The 22,900-nt window shown below is 46.6% G+C and overlaps 1 protein-coding gene across 4 annotated transcripts in view; it reads right to left on the bottom strand.

Moving 5' to 3' along the window:
* Positions 1–22,900, bottom strand: part of LOC133389587 (solute carrier family 12 member 9-like) — a 122,723-nt gene that overhangs the window by 82,482 nt on the left and 17,341 nt on the right. For 3 of the 4 annotated variants that reach the window (XM_061637531.1, XM_061637530.1, XM_061637533.1), the window contains 5 exons: positions 8,370–8,504; positions 7,518–7,655; positions 6,266–6,568; positions 4,632–4,739; positions 4,125–4,236 (listed from right to left, as the gene is read on the bottom strand). In XM_061637531.1, coding sequence (XP_061493515.1) covers positions 4,125–4,236; positions 4,632–4,739; positions 6,266–6,568; positions 7,518–7,655; positions 8,370–8,463 — 755 coding nt within the window. In that variant the 5' untranslated portion in view covers positions 8,464–8,504. The remainder of the gene's footprint in view (positions 1–4,124; positions 4,237–4,631; positions 4,740–6,265; positions 6,569–7,517; positions 7,656–8,369; positions 8,505–22,900) is intronic. The other variant, XM_061637534.1, reaches the window with a different exon arrangement.

Below are 22,900 nucleotides of genomic sequence, written 5' to 3'. Positions count from 1 at the left end.
CGCTCCCCCCCCCCCAATGAAATATTGGACAATGTTTCTCGAAGCTGGCGCAATTAAACTGCAGAGGGCGTGAGCCCGGCCTGGCATGAAATCTCCCGTCTGCTGCAAAGTCAGTGCTAACACGTATCCCATCCTCTTGGACTGTGGCTGACCGTAAAGCTGGTCTTCCTTACAGGATGGTTGATTATACTTACATGAGGTATGCGAAGTGCTTTGAGCACTCTAAAAAATACCACATAAATGCGAAGTATTATTATTGTGCAGTGGGGCAAGGGGGGAGGGAGATTTTCTTTTAACAAATTAGGTTCTCTCATTTTAAAAGTCCTGGTCCCAAATATCTCAGAGACCTCCTCCTTCCCTACAGGGTGTTGAGACTGGCAGAGGGGGCCCTCTTGGTAGTTCAACCGCTCTCCAAAGTTTGGGGCATGTGTGGCCCAGCAGAGGGCAGCCCCTAAGTTGTGGAACCCCCTCCCTGCAGAGCAACATCTGGCACCTTCACTGTACAGCTTTTGTCATACGCTGAAGACACACCTCTGCACCATGGCTTTTGACACTTCTGATATATATTTGTTGTGAATGTAATTGGTTTTAAACTGCTTCTAATATTGTATTTTATATTGTTGTTTATATACTGGGACCTACTGGTGAAGGGAGGGTAATAAAATTATCATCATCATCATTATCATTATTTATTATTATTAAATACTAATACTAATAATAATGGTGATGATGATGATGCAACACTGAAACTAAGGAGGAGGAAGCTGACAGCCTATGCTACCACCCCCTGGATTGGTTGAAAGAAGGCAGGGCAAGTGAGGGGTGGCTGAGGGCAGACTGAGGTCGCACCAGCCTAACTGACTAGCCTTCACTGCCCTGGAGGCCATCTACTCCCTGATCAGCACACAATCTATAATGCATGCACATGTAACGAAGATGTAAAAGTTGCAGGGAAAATAAAATACAAAATTAACCACACCTGAACCTGCAACTAGATTATGCAAATCACATAACATGTTGCCATTATCTTACAATGGGTTCTCAGATCTGGAAAATTCACAGGCTGGTTAAATATGCGTTTTGGTGGGGGAGAGGAAGGCAAAGAACGACAGAACTGAACTGGGGGGAGGAGCATTGCTGGACATGACTGCTGCCTCTTTAGCTTCTTCTGCACCTGGTGTTCTGCGGCGTCAGTTCTGATCTGAAGTTCTTCAGTGTGTTCCTGACCCAGGTCGCCTGCCTTGAAAATGTCTCAGAATGGGTTGCAGAGGCAGGTCAACGCAATCTTAGCCACACTTCATGTCATGCCAGGTTTCCCTGCTTCTACTAATAGTGCTGCAAGATCACTTATGGGTGCAATCACCAGCAGGTATAGGAAATTGTGTTTGGGTGCCCTGACAGGCATCTGGATGGGGAGGGGGAGGAATTACTATCACACAACCCCTAACCACCCACAAATACTTGGAGTTTTGTGTGTGGGTGCGCGCATGTATACAATCAGGTTTTAACATTTCAAAACAAGAAGGCTAATCTAGGAAGGTGACAGACAAGCAAGCCCAGGACATTCATTCCTGAGGGACTGTATGCATAATCTAACACAGAGAGACGCAGGGAAAAGCAAGCATGCGTTAGAAGGAGGTAGATAATAAGCTTTCAAGCACAGAGAAAAATGTACAGTCTCGAATGCTCACAAAGGGAGGTATTTATTTATTTATTTATTGGTTATTTGATTTATATCCCGCCCTTCCTCCCAGCAGGAGCCCAGTGTGTGGGTGCAAGGATTACTTGCTAGCGCAACAGAACTCCCCACCCCAGGTGCCATCCCCAAATCAGCTTAGGAGGGCTGGGAGAACCCCAGAACAAATTTAGGGGGAGAATTTTCCATTGCACAAGGAGAAACCCTTGCACTGACGGAACATTTGCTTTAGTGCAACGTTGACTACAACCCAAAGATCTGGCCCATATACCCATGCCCCCAGCTCTCCTACAGATGTCAAAAGGGTCTAGACCGCAGAGCACAGCAGAGCAAAAAGATTATTAGTAAGTCAAGCAAGCTGAGAGCCAGTGTGAGACTTGGATGTGCAAGGCCCGGGTTCAAATCCCATCCAGTCCCAGAGCCTTCTGGGTAGCCTTAGAACAGCTATGGATTGATATGCCTCGCCTACCTTAAACAGTGCCCAATAAGTAAAAGCCACCTTGTTTCACCTAGACCCGTCTAGCCTTTCCCAACCTGGTGCCCTCCAGGTGTTGTTGGGGCTACACATCCCTTCCGCTCCTGACAACATGGCCAATGGTCAGGGATGATGGGAGCCGGAGTCCAGAATGTCTGCAGGGCACCATGTTGGGGAAGCAACAAACTCTTCCCCATTCCTGCTGTCCCAGCTAGAGATGCCTGGGACTGAACCTGGGGCCTTTTGCATGCAATGCATGTGCTCAACCACTAACCTATGGATGTTTCCAATTTTTTTTGTTTCGCTTTCAAAAATAAAGAGGCCCAGGCTCCCTTTTGGCCAGGGCAGAAGCCGTGGCATCATCTGAACTAGGAACCACAGCACAAGAGAGCAGGAAGGGGCTGCCCAGGCCACACCGAACCTACTTTAAAACGTTCCATTCCCTCTCACACACATCATAAGGACATCAGCACAGCCTGCTGGATCAGGCCACGGGTCTATCTAGCCCAGCATCCTGTTCTACAGGGGCCAACCAGTCCGCCCGTGGAAAACTCGCACGGAGGACCCGAGTGCAAAGACCCTCCTGCGGTTTCCAGCAACTGGTACTTGGAAGCGTGCTGCCTCCGCCATCCACACCCACCAAGCGTGGGGAGAGACCACAGGCGGGTTGGAACCAGCAACTGCAGCCAAATGCTCCAAACACGATTTTTGCGCAGCCCCAAAAGCAGCAGCTGTGCACCTCAGCCGTGCTATTAATTCGGCATACAAAAGTTGCTGGTGGCGGACGCAGAAGCGAAAGAGTGTAAACCCTCGGCAGTGTAGGCTTTACGCCAGAGCAGGGAGGGGAACCCCCTGGCCCCCCAGTTGTTGTTGGATTCCCAGCATTCCCAACTAAGGACCAAAAAAGTGGGCAGGGAGAATGGACCCTGTGACCAAAGAGACGCATATGCTTTTGCAGAGTGAATGCCTGCAGGGGTGAGATGGATGTTAAAATGTCCTCTCTCGGCATATAGGAAGCTGCCTTGTATTAAGTCAAACCATCTCCCTCAGCCTGGTCTCTTTACAGTAAAAAATGTTAATGTACTGCCTTCAAGTCAGTTTCTCTGTTCCTGATCTCTGTTCTGTTCCATAGTCCCAGACTGTGGTCTGAAGGCACATGTGGCCAGCTCCCTGCTGAAGCTAAGCAGAGTCAGGTCTGGTCAGTGTCTGGATGGGAGACCGCCTGGGAACCGTATGTAAAGTGGCCTTGGGTTTCATGAAAAGAAAGGTGGGGTATAAATGTAATAATAAATAAATAAACAATATAGGAAGCTGTCTTATATTAAGCCAGACCATCTCCTTCGGTCTGGTCTCTTTACAGTGACCGGCAGCAAATCTCTAGGGCTTCAGGTATGGGTCCTTCCCAGCCCTACTTGGAGTTGCTGGCAATTGAACCTGGAGTCTTCAGCAGGCAAAGCAGATGCTCTACCATTGAGCTATAGGTCCGTCCCCACATAGGAAGAGTCACATATCAAAGCAAAGCTCGAATCCTTACCCCTGATGGGCTGCCTTTCTACATGCAGGGAGGTTTTATTTTTTTTGCATGTACATACAACCTCCCACATACACAGCCCAAAGTCCAAATAAAAGATTTAATGCTCGATTCCCCGGCATGAATAAATTGAGCCCAAGCTTCAGAACTCAAAGCCTCTTGACTGCCAAGCTGGGGAGGAGGAGGAGGAGACATTCAGGCTCCAGGCTAACCTGAAACTACTAGGCTAACTCAGCTGGGGGCACTTTGGTTAGTCCTGGAATAAGTCACCTCAGTTGCTCAGTCTTGAAAATGGAAAAAATCTGCAAATTTACCTTAACCGGGGGGGGGGGTAGTTATGAAGATAAAAATATTATCATTATTGCTCAATAAATCAAAGTGATGGGATAGGAGCTCCCCCTGGTGGCCAGTCCAACACGTACCTGTCACAGGTGCAGCTCAGCAGCACAGCCAACAAGTTGTATACGATGTAAGTGAAGATCACAGCCGTGATGGTGCCCCGGGGAATGGAGTAGCTCGGCCGCCTAAGATCCCCTGAGGAACGGGAGAATCATCATAGAATCATAGAGTTGGAAGGGGCCCATAAGGCCATCAAGTCCAACCCCCTGCTCAATGCAGGAATCCAAATCAAATCAAGAGAACGGGATCAGACACCCCAGACCAAAAAGAAGTCCCATCTCCAAGCCCAGAACGCTCCTCTTGCAGGGTGGCCATCTTCCCCTCACCCTGGGAAATATGCCTTATGCTGCGTCAGACCATTGGTCCATATAACTCAGTACTGTCTGCACTGATCGACAGCACCTCCCCAGGGTTTCCCAGCCCTACCTGGAGATGCCAAGGATTGGATTTGGGACCTTCTGCATGCAAAGCAGGTACTCTGCCCTTGAGCAAAGGCCCTTCTGTGCCTAGCTGCGCAAATCTGCACTCACCTGACATGTTGGAGCCGGCCATGATTCCTGTGCAGCCGTTGAACATGACGGCGAAGACGGTGCTGAAGCTCATCAGCCGCCCGGTCGTGTAATCCACACTGTAGGCGGCTGCGGGAGGTTGTGAAGGACGTACTTATTCTTTGATTCATTAAACAATTTATATACCACTTTTCCTAATCACAAAGCGCTTCACGTCCCAAGAGCGTTAAAAGCCATGAGAAATATAAAATGTACAACCAGGCAGCAATGTGCAGCACCTTGGAGCCATAAAAATGTCTAAAATCCTTACAGCAACAGGCAAGAGAGCCGGCATGGAGCAGCGGTCAGAGTGTTGGACTGGGACCTGGGAGGAATCCAGGGTTCAAATCCCCGCTCAGCCTCAGGCCAGTCACTGTCTCTCAGCCTAACCTTCCGCACAGGGTTGATCAAACGGAGAGGGGGAGAACCATGTTTGTACACCACCTTGAGCAACGTGGAGGAAAGGTGGGATAGAAATGTAATAAATAAATAAGACGCCCGCACCCGTAGACCGGCCTACGGCTCAACAGAACAGAAATAGACCCAGATCAGAGATCCGTCTTCCCAGCAAAGGGCTACAGTGGCCAAGAAAGGAAGGGCTCCTGTGCCTTTAACAAACAGAACACTGCACAGGTGGGGAAAGGGGCACCCATGGAAATTCCCTCTTCTCCTGCCCAGGAACTAAAAGGCAGATAAGCCCTGCCTTCAGCGGCACCGTCCTCCTCCTGCTAGCTGCCCCCTCAAGCTCTGCAGGGCCCTCCCTTTGAGGCATGGCCAGTCTCATTGGTGCCCTCCCCCAATTCACCACCCTATTCACAGGCGGGGCCATTTTGGCCATTTTAGAGGGGGTGGAGGCAAATTTAGACCAGTGGGGACGGAGAAAATTCAACTCCTAGTTGTTTTGGGATTTTCTCAGTGGTCACCAGCTGGCAACCTCTAAGGGGGGGGGGAAATGCATGCTGCTGGTGAGGAACCATTTTGTTTTCATCCCAGAATGCCTTCTGGAGTATTCTTTGGGGAGAGAGGGGTGGCAGGAACAATCAGCGGCCACAAACTGAAATGCCTAGCTTACACCACAGGGTAACCTATGTCATTGGATTGTTATTAGGATAATAGTAGGGGGGGAGGCACACCCAAGGACACCCCCTCCCGAGAGCTCCTTGGAGAAAGTGCAAGACTGAAAGAGAAAAACTCCCCCCAGTTTGAAAGACACTCGATTCTGAAGGATGGCTGTCTTGCAGTTCCGATATTGTTTCAGAAAGCGCAAATTTGATAGATTCAGCTTGAAAAGTGAACTGAATCGAATTTCTCCCCACATCCCTGCTCTTAAGCTTTCCTCCCTCTCCTCTCCTCTTTCCTCTCCCTACCCTCCTTCTGCCTCGGGGCAGAGATCTGTCCTCATACAGTTGCAAAACACCAATGAACACAAAGCAGCGATGGGCAACCTGCGGCCCTCCAGATGCTGCTGGACTACAACTCCCATCAGCCCCAGCCAGCTAGTGGTCAGGGCTGATGGGAACTGGGAGTCCAACAACATGTAGAAAAGCCACAGACACCCCCCTCCCCGACACACAATACTTTTTAGGTGGAGCAATCTGGAATCAGTTTCAGCTCACCTGGGAGGTTGGCCTGGAGGGTGCTGAGCTTGAAGCCGGTGAAGGAAGCGTTGCCAAGGTCCGTGCCGTTGCTATCGCTGCCTGTGGGCAGCTTCACGGAGCGGGGGTGCACCACAAAGAAGCTGAGGCAAACAGTGCCCAGCACCAGCATCACAATGAGGAAGATGAGGAAGGTGGCCTTGGCGTAGATGCCGGCGCCCACGAGACACACCAGCAGGCAGAGGAAGAGGAAGGCTGTGCCGTACAACAGGTCGAACCAATAGCCGCGGGGAAGGACCTGGATGGCGCTGCCTGTGCCGCCCTCTGCCAGGACAGACAAGAGCAAAGGGAGATTTCACACTTCCTCTCCCCTGACCCAGGGATATCAGGCTCCTTCTTTATTTTATTTAATTTATTAATTTTATTATTTGATTTATATCCCGCCTTTCCTCCCAGCACGAGCCCAGGGCGGCAAAACAAAGTGCTAGAAACACTCTAAAACATCATAAAAACAGACCTTAAAATACATTAAAACAAAACATTGAAAACATTTTTTTAAAAAGCTTAAAAAACATCTTTTAAAAAAGGGTTATATCATATTCCTTATAATATTTTTTAAATAATGTTTTTAACCCTTTTTTAAAGTTGTTTTTTTAAAAAAAAATTTTTAATGCTGTTTTGTTTTAATGTATTCTAAGATCTGTTTTCATGATGTTTCAAAGTGTTTTGGTGCTTTGTGGGCCGCCCTGGGCTCCTGCTGGGAGGAAGGGCGGGATACAAATTAAACAAACAAATAAATAAATAATATAGATGAAGGCAAGGAAGAATGACGAAGGCCTCATTCAGACCAGGATGAACATCTGGGGGTTTGGGGGTTTAGGCAAAAGGCAAGCAATGGGGAACATGGCAGAGCTGTATAAAATTATGCATGGCACGGAGACAGTGGGCAGGGAGAAGGGTTTTCTCTCTGTGACTAGCCACAATGGCAATGCTCCACCTACACTATCGGAGGCAGGATGCTTCTGCACACCAGTTGCTGGAAACTGCAGGAGGGGAGAGTGCTTTTGTGTTCAGGCCCTGCTTGCAGGCTTCCCATGGGCAATTGGCTGGTCACTGTGTGAACTAGATGGGCCACTGGCCTGATCCTGCAGAGCCCTTCTTCATGTTCTTAACGTCATCAGTCTTCGAGATTAAAGATAAAACTACAGAAAAGCTCCCCTGGGGTAACAGACGAGGGGTGCAATCTCCAGTAGGGGCCGCACCTGACACTCACCTGCTGGGACTCCAAAGTCATCGACGACGGCCTCCACAAGCCCAAGGATGTACAGGGCGCTGGCGCAAACATTGGCCAAGAAGAACATAATGCCAATGCTGCCCCCAAACTCAGGCCCCAGCGCCCGGCTGATCATGTCTGCATCAGCCATGTCAAGGAGCAGATGTGAGCTGCGTGGCACGGAGGTCACGGGAACCCAGCTGCTCTGCGAGGCAGGAAGGAGAAGGGTCTGCAGCGCAACTTCCCAATTAGTGGGAGATCAGCACCCACTAAGGCTTGCCACACCCACCACATAGATGCGGGGGGGGGGGCAAGGAAAGTAGAAATTAGAAAAGGGGGTCGTGGGGTCCACAGAGCTGCTGTAGTCTAATGCAGTGGTGACAAACCTCTGACGTGCAGGCTTAATTAGGCCTCCCCATTTGGCCTGTGAGGTCCCAAGCCATTTTAACATATATGATGTCAAATGTGGTGCAAGTAAAGACGCAGCTGACAAAAGGGCGGTTGCACTTGCAAAGTCCTATGCAAAGCCCCATGCCCTGTGCTTTGCAAGCCTCAGCTAGATTGTCAGGGCTGGCACAGCACAGTGCCTTTGCCCGCACCGACTGATTTCAAACCACACGGACAACTAGGGTGATCTGATGTCATTGTGACACTGGGTAATTGACAGGTGGATGGCCCCACCCACCCATCAAGCCTGGCCCGTGGGGGCGTATGGACCAGTTCAGAATCTAGCCCACCAGCTCCCCTTCCCCGGGCTGTAACCCTCCCTGCATGTGGTTGAGAAAAGCTGGTCTCAACTGAGTTTAGGCCCAATCCAGCCGGGGGCTGCTTTAGTTTGCATGTGAAGGATACAATAGGCACCGCCAGCGTCCAAGGCTCCGTTGGTGGAGATAGCGCAGACCGACAGGACTGTCATGCCAATGATGAAATAGGCCACGAGGAACATGGCCAGGGACTGGTACAACCCAGCCTGACCCACCACAAATCCTGTCAATGAGAAGAGAGGAAAAAGAAGAAAATATGGACCATTGCCCCAATCTTCCTTCCCTTCTCCCAGTGGTTCTTTAGGTCAGTGGTTCCCAAGCTTTCCACCCCCCACCCCCCATGGACAACTTGAAAATTGCTGGAGATCTTGACAAGCCACTTAATGATTTTTTTGCCTGTTGTAGAACTTGTAATGCCCTGTGCTAGATGCCGTACGATTGTTAATGGTATTTGTATCGCTTCATTTCTTATACATCGCATTTTATTGCACTACAAAGGATTCAAATTGTAATACAATAAAAATACAACGTAAGAAACAAAAGAAGCAATGAAAATGCAACTACAAATCAATATGAATATGTAATGTTGCAGACCACATGAATGAAGCTCGTGGACCACCGGTGGCCCACAGACCACAGTTCGGGAACCCCTGCTCTGGAATGGGAGCCCCCAAGCAAGGTGGACCCTGGCCCTCATTGCTAGAAAGTCCCTCCAAAGTTTCACCTGCCCAGCCAAAAATATCTGCCTCAAGGGCCCTGGGACCATTTCCCCCTACCATCCAAAGAAAGGCAGATGGTGACTGGACACAAGGGCAGGGCCTTTTCTGTTGCGACACCCCTGCTTTAGAAATTCTCTTCGTAGAGAAGTTTGCATTGCAGCTGTTTTTTAAACTTCAGATTAAAAAAAAAAAACTTTATTCACCCAGATCTTTTAGTTTCTGCTTTTTGCTTGCATGCTGGATTTTTAATTGCCTGCTCTGATTTCTGTTTCATTTCTACAGCTTTAATTTTATGGTTTTATCTGAAAGCTACTCTGAAGAGAGCTTTATCTGCACAGCAGCTAACAGAAGATAATAAAATAAAAGAAGAAAAATCTGTTAGGAAATGAATAAACAGAAGATAGAAAGAGCAATGTTATGACAGAGCCCACGGTGTGATCACCTTGGGAATCCCCGGCAGAGTTTGGAAAAGTTACTTTTTTTGAACTACAACTCCCATCAGCCCCAGCCAGCACATGCTGGCTGGGGCTGATGGGAGTTGTAGTTCAAAAAAGTAACTTTTCCAAGCTTACAGCTATGCTTAGACAAAACTTTTTCTATGATGGAGCCCTCTCTTGAATCAACTCCCCTCTGACCTCAGGCAAACACCAATGCTAGTGGCATTTCGGCACTTCCTAAAAACGTATTTATGCTTCCAGGCATTTTGCAGGTGCTTCATTCCAGTGGCCTGCTTGCAGTTCAACCCTGCCCTGGGTTATTAGCTGCATTTCATCTGTACTGTAATTTTAATGCTTGATCTTTATACTTTTTAAAAAACAACACCACCCTGTTGCACGCCACCTTGAAGCTTGACGTGAACTGTGGCATAAAAATATCCTGATAAACAAACAACAAACAACGCGAAGCTGGAAAAGACAGGGAAGAAAGCCACTTCACACCATACATTAAAACGTGGCTTCCCCCAAAGAATCCTGGGAACTGTAGTTTGTTAACAGTGCTGGGAAATGTCACTCCGTAAGGGGCAAGCCACAGGTCCCAGGATTCTTTGGGGGAAGCCACGTGCTTTAAATGCATTGCACAGATGCGGCTTTCAATGGTTAGGTAGGGGATGGAGTTTCACTATTACAGAGGAAAGCAAAAGGTGGGGCTTTGTAGCTGGTGGGGGCACAGATAGAGATGCCTATGGGGAGACATGGTAGAGGAGAGGGGTGGGACCCCAATTCCCATCAGCCCCACCCAGCATAGCCAACGGTCAGGGATGATGGGAGCTGTAGTTCAGCAACACCCAGAGGACTGATGGTTCCCCATCCCTGTGACAGAGGTTTATAAAATTACTCACTCACATGCACACCCCTCTTGCACACTCTGCAAGACAGCTGACATTCCTTCCCCCCTCCAAAAAAAAATCCAAAGATGGTTCAAGCAGATGCAGGAAAAACTACCACACCTCCAGATGAGAAGCTCAGCTAACCCTAACCCTGTTCCCCTTTCCCAGATGGCTCATTTTCCTTCTATGCAAGGAGTGGGGGATATTTTTCAGGCTGGATTCCCTAGTGGGCAACCTCCCAGGGGCCACATGCCAGTGGGGGTGGGCCCACAGATGTGACTCTTCTTTGCACATTAGGCTTCAGTCCAGTAACTGGAGATGGGGAGGGGGGGCTGTGACTCAGTCATGGGAGGTTTTGCTCTGCCACTGAGCTACAACCAGTACAGGACTTTCACGTCCTGAGTTTAGGCCAACAGATATAAAAAATAACATTCCATCTTAGTAGCAATCAGATATGTCTTGGACAACAACAAAAAGTCAGCTTCCTAGCTGTTGGGGAAGGCCTTTGCAGCTCAGTGGTAGTGTCTGCTTTGCACGCAGAAGGTCGCCGGTTCCACCCCTGGCAGCATCTTCAGGTAGGGCTGGGTAAGATTCCCACCCTAAATCCCTGGAAAGATTCTGCCAGTCAGTGTAGACAATACTGCACTGGATGGACCAATGGCCTGACTCAGTATAAAGCGGCTTCCGATGAACCTAGTTAAGTGGCAGTGTGTAACCGGCAACTTTTTGAGATAATGTATTTCGAGGATGAATCAAGACTTAATTATTCAGAAGTGGTGGGGAGAGTGTGCAAGGCTATCATCATAAAAGGCAGGGAGGCCGCAAACAAAATCGGGATGTTTTAAAGTTTTTAAATTGTGTTTTAAATTGTTTTTAAAAGATGTGTTTTAAATTTGTATGTTTTTGGAGTTTTTAGTTGCTGTAAACCGCCCAGAAAGCTTCGGCTATGGGGCAGTGTACAAATACAAATACAATAAATAAATTAATTAATTATGCAATGAAACCAGATTGGCAGCAGGTCAAAGTTAAGGAAATTCTTCCTTCCTTCAATGAATAATTGACTTATGGAATTCATCGCCACAGGATGCTGGCGATCGCTTTACCTGCTTGAAAAGAGGCTTCAAAAACAGGTTAGACAAATTCAGGACAGACAGCACAGTCAACAGCTATTGGCCTTGGTACTGCAAACTAAACCTCCCCGTCCTGGATATATAGTGCCACCAACACAAAGTCCCTCAGTGCCGGTCCCTGCCAAGTGGTTTGCAATCGACGATTCAGCGCAGAGGAGATGACAAAGGCAGGGGAGGGAAAGAGGCAGAGGTGAAAAGGGGAAGAAGATTCATTATTCCAGTTACCTGAAGTCTGACAGGAGGGCAGGAGGACTGGGGTGTGTGTGAGAGAGCCAATTGCTTCACAGAAAAAGTGAAGTAAGAGGAGGAATTTGAAGACAATCAGAGAGGTAGCATCACACAGGTATTCTGAGAGGCAGATCCAAGAATAAGGGGCAGCAAGGCATAAAGGGCAGAATAATTTCAGGGAGGGGTATTCTGAAGTGGCTCAGAGGCTATTTTCTTATAATATTTATTTATTTATTTATTATTTGATTTGTGTCCCGCCCTTCCTCCCAGCAGGAGCCCAGGGCGGCAAACAAAAGCACTAAAAACACTTTAAAACATCATAAAAACAGACTTTAAAATAAATTAAAACAAAACAACTTTAAAAACATTTTTAAAAAGCTTTGAAGACATCTTTTTAAAAAAGGTTAAAAAACATTGTTTTTTTAAAAAAAGGTTTAAAAACAAATTAAAAAGCAATTCCAACGCAGAAGCAGACTGGGATAAGGTCTCAACTTAAAAGGCTTGTTGAAAGAGGAAGGGAGTCAAGAAAGCCTGGCCAAGGTCTCATTCAGATGAACCTGTGTCTGGTCCACATCACTTTAGATTGCACGCAGGGGCCAACATGCTGGTATGGCCATACAAATTCCCTGCACCTCGAATGCCAACCCTTCTTTCTCCCTTACATGCTAGCTTTCTATGGGCGGAGCAGGGCATTTTTTTTAATATGGAGTACATGTGGTTACATGAGCCCCCCACCCCCACTGGCAGTCTGAAGTGGTACAGCCCAGACATAGGCTGTGTACACACACCATACATGGAAAGCACACACAGCTTCCCCCAAAGGATCTTGGGATCTGCCATTTACCCCTCACAGAGCTACAATTCTTAGTACCCTTAACAAACTACAGCTCCCAGAGTTCTTTGGGGGAAGCCATCTGCTCTAAATGCATGATGCGTATGTAGCCACAGCCAAGTTTATTACCTCAGTGAGAACAAGGCCCAAGGGATGAGGGCTCAGTCCCTTCCCCAGTCTGGTTTTGGGGGGCCATCCCAGGCCCCTAGAGTGTAATGGGCCCCTGAGAAGCCAATACAGTAATACCTCAGTTAACAAATCCTCCAGGAATGAAGCTCCTTTTAACAATGTTTTTTTTTGGGGGGGGGTGAGTTACACACTCTGACATCGTCAGAATGTGGCTCCTGTCACGAATAGCTAACTTTGGTCAAGCTAAAATGGTTCAACCAGAGAGAATTCTGGGAGCCCTGGGGTTCCCTGGGACACCCTGCTGAGGAGGATCCAAGGCTCAATGCCAGACAGGCAATTTGCAAAAGTCAAGAAGGTACAACTGAACCTTATCTGTTATCTCTTATTTGCTTCCTGAGATCAAAAGTCAGGAAAAGGGGGTATTGCACATCAGGACCCCTGGGTGGGACTGTCTAGCCCCCCTTATCATCAAAGGCAGTGGGCACGGAAGGGGCGCCCAGGATGGTTAATTGCCCCCTCCTCCCTGTTGACCGAGAGACTCCATAAAAACGAAGGATGTTCCTTCAGTTATGGTCCCCTATTTCCATCTACCTTGATTCGCCTGAGGATTCCAGGGAAAGCTGTTGGGAACCAAGCTATTCTACTCTGAGTAAGAGATCTTAGGTTAGAAAGCTCTTTATTATATTCTTTGGTCTGCGTTGAATATCTCACTTTGTTATTCTAATGTATCTTGTGCAGCCCGGCTGGGTGATTGATTCTGAGGAAACAAATGCTACTCTCTTTATGTACATACCTTTCTTTTCTTCTAATAAACTTCCCTTTTATCATTGGTGTGTATTGCTTGAAGCTAATGATTCCTAAATTCAGTGCTTGATCACTGGATGCTACTCAGAGGGTGTAACAATAGATTGGCTCTACAATCCCATTTGGCACTCTGAGGTCCCCTTCCTCAGAGTGAGAAAGCTAAGATAAACGGGTAGTGGCAGTTACTACTGTAAACTTAACCCTGAAGGAGGGAGAGTTTGCCTGGGAAGCAGAGACCCAAAGTAGTTGGGACTGTTCTCAGAAGCAAAGAACCTCCCTTCAGGCGCTGAGGTCAAGGGACCTCAGGGGGGCAATCTTTGACAGCTCCTTGTCTACTGGATTGTGGCTGCTGCAGGCAGCTCTCTCACCCACGGCTGGAATAGTGCTCCCTGCCAGGCTGCGTAGGCACCCCTACAGTAAACAGTGCTTCAGGTGCCCTGTAAGCACTGTTTACTGCAGAACCGTCTGCTCGAGTGTAGGGGAGGATGGCAGAGAGAGAGAGAGAGAGATCAAGCACAGGGTGGTGGTGATGGCTGTCCCTTGCCTCCCTGCTTGAGTGTACGGAGAGGAGAACTGTGCTCAAAGCTTGAGATTGCTATGGCAAGATGCTACACGATAAAAGAAAGAGGCAAGGCAGGCATCCCTGGATGCATTCTGGAAGAAGCCTTCAAGCAGTCTGTATACAAGGCTTACCTGACTTGGCTGTTTCCATTTCGGACACGTGTATTGTTACCTCTGAATAAAAAGTTTGCTGAAATATATTTTTGTGGTGTAGGAACCTATCCCAGTTCTTTCCATGTGATTCCTGCTTCTGGTTCCAAAGAAGTAATGTTCCGGAAAGCATCTACTTTGTTAACTGAGGTATTACAGCCTTGTATATAAGCCCCCAAAAGTTACTGGCCTGCTAAGGGGCTAAGAGCCTGCTAAGAGGCAGCAGAGAAAGAAGTCATCCCCCTCTCCTAGCCAACACAGGAATGCAGGCTTCTAGCCCCTTAGCAAACAAGTTTTTTAAGAAAGGTTCTCTCAAAGGGACTGGTGGAGGGACGGATCTGCCTCTCCCCTGCTAGCTGGCTTGGTTTTGATGCTTCATATCCCTCTTCCTCATTTTCAGCACCATTAAGGCATCGAGTGTATGCGGCATCCTACAGTGCTTCTCAGGCAAAAACAGACAGGTCCCTGCTCCCTAGGAGCATACAATCTAAGACAGGCAACTGGGAGGGGCAGGGGAAAGGGAGGAAGGAGTGAAAGACATAGTGAAAGGGAGCAAGTATAGCGCCTACATACTTAGGCTTGGTTACTGTTTGAAATGAATGTTGCACAGAAAAAGGATTTGGGTTTTGAGAAGGGACCAGAAAGAGGGGAGAGGGGGCAACTGCAGAGCCTCCATCTTCAGAGGGAAAGGTCCATGCACAGGGGCAAGAAGGGAGAAAAGCTGGGGGTGTTAAAAGGAATGCGAGACGTTTAGCAGCTCAGGGGAAAAGGTATTTCTTACATAGGAAGCAAGTAGGCATACTTTGGACACATCATGAGAAGACACGATTCACTGGAAAAGACAATCATGCTGGGAAAAACAGAAGGGAGTAGAAAAAGAGGAAGGCCAAACAACAGATGCCTTGATTCCATAAAGGAAGCCACAGACCTGAACTCACAAGATCTGAATAGGGTGGTTCACGACAGATGCTATTGGAGGTCACTGATTCATAGGGTCGCCACAAGTCGTGGTACATAACAACAACAACAACAAGGCATTGCCTTACACAGAGTCAGGTCACTGGTCCATCTAGCATATGGTGTATATTCTACACTGTGACTCTCCAGGGTTTTAGATATGGGTCTTTCCCAGCCTATCTGCACATACCAGGGACTGAACATGGGACCTTCTGCATGCAAAACAGGTGCTCTGGCACTGAGCAATGGTCTTTCTTTGTTCATTCAATGTGTGGTAGGGGAATGATGAACTCACCCACTAGGAGAAACCACAGTGCTCTCAACCCACCCACCCCCGAGGGGCAAAAGTACTGGCCCACCTTGCAGAGCTGATGCAAATATTCCTGAGATAACGTTGCATGCAAAGTGCTTTGAAGGCTCAAAGGTGCTTTGAACACTTTTTTGGGGGGTGGCAGTCCCGTATCTGTGGGGCTGTTTTCGAAGAAAAATGTACATCTGTCCTGTTCAGTGCTGGCTTTGACAAGGGCCTTGAAAACCCCATTTATTTCCAGCTGTTTTAATGACGACACTGAACTTTTAAAAACTTTATGCTGCTGCCGGTTTTAAACCGTTGGTTTTAAAATGCTCATTGTTCGCCATCCAAATCAATGAGGAGTGTGGTGTTGAAACTGCTTTTTAAAACTTTTTCATGGAGGGTAAGGCTATCAATGGCTACAGCAGCTCCCTCCACTGTTGGAGGCAGTATGCCTCAGTATATCAGTTGCTGGGAATTGCAAGTGGGAAGAGCACTGGTACACTTGGGTCCTGCTTGCACGCTTCCCATGGGCATCTGGCTAGCCACTGTGAGAACAGGATGCTGGACTAGATGGGTCATTGGTCTGACCCAGCATGGCTCTTCTTATGTACTATATTTTACTGGAAGAATGTTTTATCCCTTTTTTGTAAGATGCCTTGGGAGGGCTTTGCCCTAAAAGGCTGCAGAGAAATCTTTAAATAAAATAAAAAATACCTATGATAAATGCTCATTTCCCAAAATATTACTACTACTACTAATATATTTATTATTTAATTTTATTTATTAAATGTATATTCCACCCTTTCTCCCAGTAGGAGCCCACGGAGGCAAACAAACACTTTAAACCTTCATAAAAAAGACTTTAAAACATATTAAAACAAAAACATCCTTAAAAACACATTAAAACAAAACATCTTTAAAAGCAATTTTAAAAAGCTTTAAAAACATCTTTTAAAAAAAGGTTTAAAAACATTTAAAAAAGCAATTCCAACACAGACGCAGATTGGGATAAGGTCTCCACTTAAAAGGCTTGTTGCAAGAGGAAGGTCTTCTACTACAAGATGGGAGAACTGGAGTGCTTGGTCTTAGAGGAGAGCATTGATATAGTGAGCATAACCGAGACCTGGTGGAATGGAGAAAACCAGTGGGATACGGTTATCCCTGGATATAAACTATATTGGAAGGACAGGGAAGGACGTATTGGTGGCGGAGTCGCTCTATACGTGAAAGAAGGCATTGAATCCAGCAAGCTCGAAACCCCAAAAGAGGCAGACTCCTCCACAGAATCGTTGTGGGTGGTGATACCATGCCCCAGGAGGGACTTAATACTGGGAACGATCTATCGTCCCCCTGATCAAAATGCTCAGGGAGACCTTGAGATGAGATATGAAATTGAGGAAGCATCCAAACTAGGAAATGTGGTAGTAATGGGTGACTTCAACTACCCGGACATAGACTGGCTGCATATGTGTTCCAGTCATGACAAAGAAGCAAAGTTTCTAGATATTCTAAATGACTATTCCCTAGACCAGTTGGTCATGGAACCGACCAGAGGGACGGCAACCCTGGACAATCCTCAGTGGGGACCGGGACCTGGTGCGAGATGTAAGTGTTGTTGAACCGATTGGGAGCAGTGACCACAGTGCTATTAAATTAAACATACATGTAATTGGCCAATTGCCACGAAAATCCAACATGGTCACATTTGACTTCAAAAGAGGAAACTTCACAAAAATGAGGGGATTGGTAAAAAGAAAGCTGAAAAACAAAGTCCAGAGGGTCACATCACTCGAAAATGCTTGGAAGTTGTTTAAAAACACTATATTAGAAGCTCAACTGGAGTGCATACCGCAGATCAGAAAAGGTACCGCCAGGGCCAAGAAGATGCCAGCATGGTTAACGAGCAAAGTCAAGGAAGCTCTTAGAGGCAAAAAGTCTTCCTTCAGAAAATGGAAGTCTTGTCCAAATGAAGAAAATAAAAAAGAACACAAACTCTGGCAAAAGAAATGCAAGAAGACAACAAGGGATGCTAAAAAAGAATTTGAGGAGCACATTGCTAAGAACATAAAAACCAACAACAAAAAATTCTATAAATACATTCAAAGCAGGAGACCATCTAGGGAGACAATTGGACCCTTGGATGACAAGGGAGTCAAAGGTGTACTAAAGAACGATAAGGAGATTGCAGAGAAGCTAAATGAATTCTTTGCATCTGTCTTCACAGTGGAAGATATAGGGCAGATCCCTGAACCTGAACTAACATTTGCAGGAAGGGATTCTGAGGAACTGAGACAAATAGTGGTAACGAGAGAGGAAGTTCTAAGCTTAATGGACAATATAAAAACTGACAAATCACCGGGCCTGGATGGCATCCACCCGAGAGTTCTCAAAGAACTCAAAGGTGAAATTGCTGATCTGCTAACTAAAATATGTAACTTGTCCCTCGGGTCCTCCTCTGTGCCTGAGGACTGGAAAGTGGCAAATGTAACGCCAATCTTCGAAAAGGGATCCAGAGGGGATCCCGGAAATTACAGGCCAGTTAGCTTAACTTCTGTCCCTGGAAAACTGGTAGAAAGTATTATTAAAGCTAGATTAACTAAGCACACAGAAGAACAAGCCTTGCTGAAGCAGAGCCAGCATGGCTTCTGCAAGGGAAAGTCCTGTCTCAGTAACCTATTAGAATTCTTTGAGAGTGTCAACAAGCATATAGATAGAGGTGATCCAGTGGACATAGTGTACTTAGACTTTCAAAAAGCGTTTGACAAGGTACCTCACCAAAGGCTTCTGAGGAAGCTTAGCAGTCATGGAATAAGAGGAGAGGTCCTCTTGTGGATAAGGAATTGGTTAAGAAGCAGAAAGCAGAGAGTAGGAATAAACGGACAGTTCTCCCAATGGAGGGCTGTAGAAAGTGGAGTCCCTCAGGGATCGGTATTGGGACCTGTACTTTTCAACTTGTTCATTAATGACCTAGAATTAGGAGTGAGCAGTGAAGTGGCCAAGTTTGCTGACGACACTAAATTGTTCAGGGTTGTTAAAACAAAAAGGGATTGCGAAGAGCTCCAAAAAGACCTCTCCAAACTGAGTGAATGGGCGGAAAAATGGCAAATGCAATTCAATATAAACAAGTGTAAAATTATGCATATTGGAGCAAAAAATCTTAATTTCACATATACGCTCATGGGGTCTGAACTGGCAGTGACCGACCAGGAGAGAGACCTCGGGGTTGTAGTGGACAGCACGATGAAAATGTCGACCCAGTGTGCGGCAGCTGTGAAAAAGGCAAATTCCATGCTAGCAATAATTAGGAAAGGTATTGAAAATAAAACAGCCGATATCGTAATGCCGTTGTATAAATCTATGGTGCGGTTGCATTTGGAATACTGTGTACAGTTCTGGTCGCCTCATCTCAAAAAGGATATTATAGAGTTGGAAAAGGTTCAGAAGAGGGCAACCAGAATGATCAAGGGGATGGAGCGACTCCCTTACGAGGAAAGGTTGCAGCATTTGGGGCTTTTTAGTTTAGAGAAAAGGCGGGTCAGAGGAGACATGATAGATGTGTATAAAATTATGCATGGCATTGAGAAAGTGGATAGAGAAAAGTTCTTCTCCCTCTCTCATAATACTAGAACTCGTGGACATTCAAAGAAGCTGAATGTTGGAAGATTCAGGACAGACAAAAGGAAGTACTTCTTTACTCAGCGCATAGTCAAACTATGGAATTTGCTCCCACAAGATGCAGTGATGGCCACCAGCTTGGACGGCTTTAAAAGAAGACTAGACAAATTCATGGAGGACAGGGCTATCAATGGCTACTAGCCGTGATGGCTGTGCTGTGCCACCCTAGTCAGAGGCAGCATGCTTCTGAAAACCAGTTGCCGGAAGCCTCAGGAGGGGAGAGTGTTCTTGCACTCGGGTCCTGCTTGCGGGCTTCCCCCAGGCACCTGGTTGGCCACTGTGAGAACAGGATGCTGGACTAGATGGGCCACTGGCCTGATCCAGCAGGCTCTTCTTATGTTCTTCTGTTCTTACTACTACTACTTTTATATCCCACCTGTTCCTCTAAGGAGCTCGAGGTGGTGGTTCTTCTCCCTCTCCATCTTATCCTCACAACAACCCTGTGAGGTAGGTTAGGCTGAGAGATGGTGAATGGCCCAAGTCACCCAACGAGCTTCATGGCTGAGTGGTGACTTGAACCCGGATCTCCCAGATCCCACTCTAACACTCTAATCATTACTCCCTACTCAGTGACATTAATTCCTCTGGCTCCATCACCCTTTCACATCTAAAGGTAGGTTTCCTGCTCCGCCAAACAGCCTTTCACCCTTCATGCACCTTATGCCTGTTAACCACCACCCAGAACATTGGCATGACGCCACCCTTTGAAAACAAACAGAAAAAAAAGGTGTGAAACCTTAGGCACCTCCTCATAGTCCCGTACAGCCCGCTGGTGTCCTCCAAAAGTTGCTGAACTACAGCTCCCATCAGCCCTGACCATTGGCTGTGCTGGCTGGGGTCAATGGGAGCTGGACTCATCTGGAGGGCCCCAGGTGTGGGAAGGCTGCCCTATTGCAGCTAACCCCCAAAAATATACTGAAATATATGCATATTCTCCCTGCTTATTGCTTCCCCTCTTGTCTCCCCTATGCTACATTTTAGATTGCAAGGCCTTCGGGGCAGGGACCTGCCCTTTTATACTTTGATGGGGCTATTGTTGTGAACCGCCCAGAGAGCTTCGGCTATGGGGCGGTATATAAATTTAATAAATAAATAAATAAATAAATATATCAGTAACAAAAGCCGTACTAACAAGAATTATCAATTTGAATAACATGCTTTATGGAAACCTCTAGTTTGGAAATTAATAACAACGACAATAATAATAAATGTTTATATCCCATCCTTCCTCCCAACGGAGCCCAGGTGGCAAGCACATCGATAATTTTTAAAAAAGCATTTGAAAAACAGTTAAAAACATTTTTAAAACAATTAAAATGCATCCTCTCATCCAACAATCTCAGGATTGCCAGGAACAATGTCTTTCTGCCATCAAATGTCTGGGTAAACAGGGATTCCTCTCAGAAGTGCATAAGTTCATCTTGTGCTGCGTGCGCATGATGCACACGGGGACATGTAGAAAATCCAGCCCTAGGGAAGTTCCCTCAACTTGTTCCCCTTGCAATGCCTTACAGCAATATGAAACAACGACTCTGTGCAAGCAAGCCACTGGGAGAAATCTGAGAGGCACAGTTCCCAGAGAGGAGCAAAAGGCCACAAGCTGAAGTGAAAGATGTGGTGACAGAATGCAGGTAAAGTTAGGCCCCATCAGCCCTATGTAATTATAACAGCATCATACCACTTTAAACAGTCATGGTTTCCCCACAAAGAATCCTGGGGACTGTTGTTCGTTAAGGAAGCTTATTTATTTTATTCAATTTATGTCCCACCCTTCATCAGGTTCCCAGTTTTAAAAAAAGTTAATAATAAAAGTGATATACAGAAGGTGCCGGGTTCAAATCCCAATTGGAAATTCCAGTTTGGAAGATAAGGGAACAGCAAAGTTTTCAGAGAGCTGCTGCCAGTGAAAAGAGTCAATCAGGTGGCTTTTTGTCAGGCAATGCTATTCAGCTGTGGGGATCTAACACTGTTGATATCAGGAGTGTTCACACGTTACATTCAATGAATGTTCAATCTATGCCCATAATCTATGCCATTACATATTCCCACGCAACATTCAACAAGTGTACAGTCTGTGTATACAACAGCGGAGCTGGACAGATCAACAGGTGTACACTCTTTTACACAAACCTGTACATGTGTACATGTACTTGCTTGTACCTGTCTTCAGTGTAATGTGCGAACAAGACTTTTTTGAACTACCTTTATAGAATTTGTTATTTGAATGGTTTTTTGGAATGTTCTTCTTAACCTGTCACAATCAATGTGTTCCTGTTTTAATATGCAAACCATCTTGGAGGAATTTTTATTTGGAAAGGTGGTATGTAAATATTTATATTGCAAAAGGCATAACATTTCATTTTGTCGTGTCACTTTGAGATTTTTGTTGTTGTGTAAAGCCACTGATAAACTAAATAGATGAGTAAGAGTGGGCTACAGGTGGGCAAATGGACAAGACAGTTTCCTGCATCCCGAAACTTGACTGACAAGATGGGATGGAGCAAGAGAAGGAAAGATTTAGTAAAGAGAAATGGGGTTCACCTCCCACTGCACTTTCAGTGAGGGGCCGCAGCTCAGTGACAAAAGGTCCCAGTTTCAATCCCCAGCACCTCCAGGTAGGCCTGTGAGAGAACGCTTCCTGAAATCCTGGAAAGCCGCTACCGGTCAGGGCAGACAAAACTGAGTAGGATGGAGCAATGGTCTGATTTGCTATAAAGCAGCCTCCCATGTTCGTTTCACTCCTGGGCTGCCCCACCCAGAGCAGAACTCGACACCTCAGGGAACCACAAAGCCACCCGTTGCACAACTGACTGGGCCTGCGTGAGCAGGCTGCGCTCCAGCCCCACAAACCTGCCTGCTAGCCACCCATAACAACTGCCGGTTGCCCATAGCAACGGCGACAACGCCTTGCACTGACAATGCGCTGCTGAGCGCACAAAGCATTTCACATAAGTTGTCCTAGCAATCTTTACAACAACGGTAGGCCAGGCAAAAGATCTTTCGCTGCTTGAGGACAAGATGGCCTCCCCCCCCCCCCATATTCCATGTACAGAAGCTCACAGGACACAGTTGAATTTCAGCTCAATGTGGGCAACGGGGCAACATGCTAGATTGGCTATGTGGCATATGCTGCTCTGCTCCCTCACACTGCAGTCAGAACCGCATTATGACTTTCGCGGGCCCTAGGCACTTTTGCCTTCATGGGCCCCTTCCTCCATAATAATATCAGCATTAAACATTATTTTTGATATAACTTTAAAAACTTCAACATTTTATTCTTTTTCTCTTTTAGGCAACATTTAGTAGATTTTCGTGGGCCCTAAACATTTCATTTTTTTCTGATGTGAGAAAAAAATTAAAAGATCTTCTTCGACCCTAAAAGTTCACTTTTTTCCTTCTGATTTTAAAAGAAATCAAAACATTTTCGTGAGCCCCTAAAAGTATTGTGGGCCCTAGGCACTGTGCCTAATGGATAAGTCGGCCCTGACTGCGGCGCTGCTCTCTGCACACGCATACCCCAGCACATCCTCCACGAGACAGATGCCTCAGTGAGACTAAGGCCACATCCACACCATATAATTAAAGCACTATGATACCACTTTAAACAGTCATGGATTCCACCCCCTCCCAAAAATCCTGGGAACCCCTATTCCCCTCACAGCTCTCAGACAAGTCTGGGGATTACTGCTCTGTGAGGGGAATGACTCTCAACACCCTTAACAAACTACAGTTCCCAGGATCATTTGGAGGAAGCCAGTGCTGTTAAAGCAGTATAATAGTGCTTCATGTGCATGGTGTGGATGTGACCAAAT

Source organism: Rhineura floridana, chromosome 7, assembly GCF_030035675.1.
Source record: "Rhineura floridana isolate rRhiFlo1 chromosome 7, rRhiFlo1.hap2, whole genome shotgun sequence".
Lineage (NCBI taxonomy): Eukaryota > Metazoa > Chordata > Lepidosauria > Squamata > Rhineuridae > Rhineura > Rhineura floridana.
Note: the sequence above shows the minus strand (reverse complement) of the source record. Positions and strands in the feature narration are given on the sequence as shown.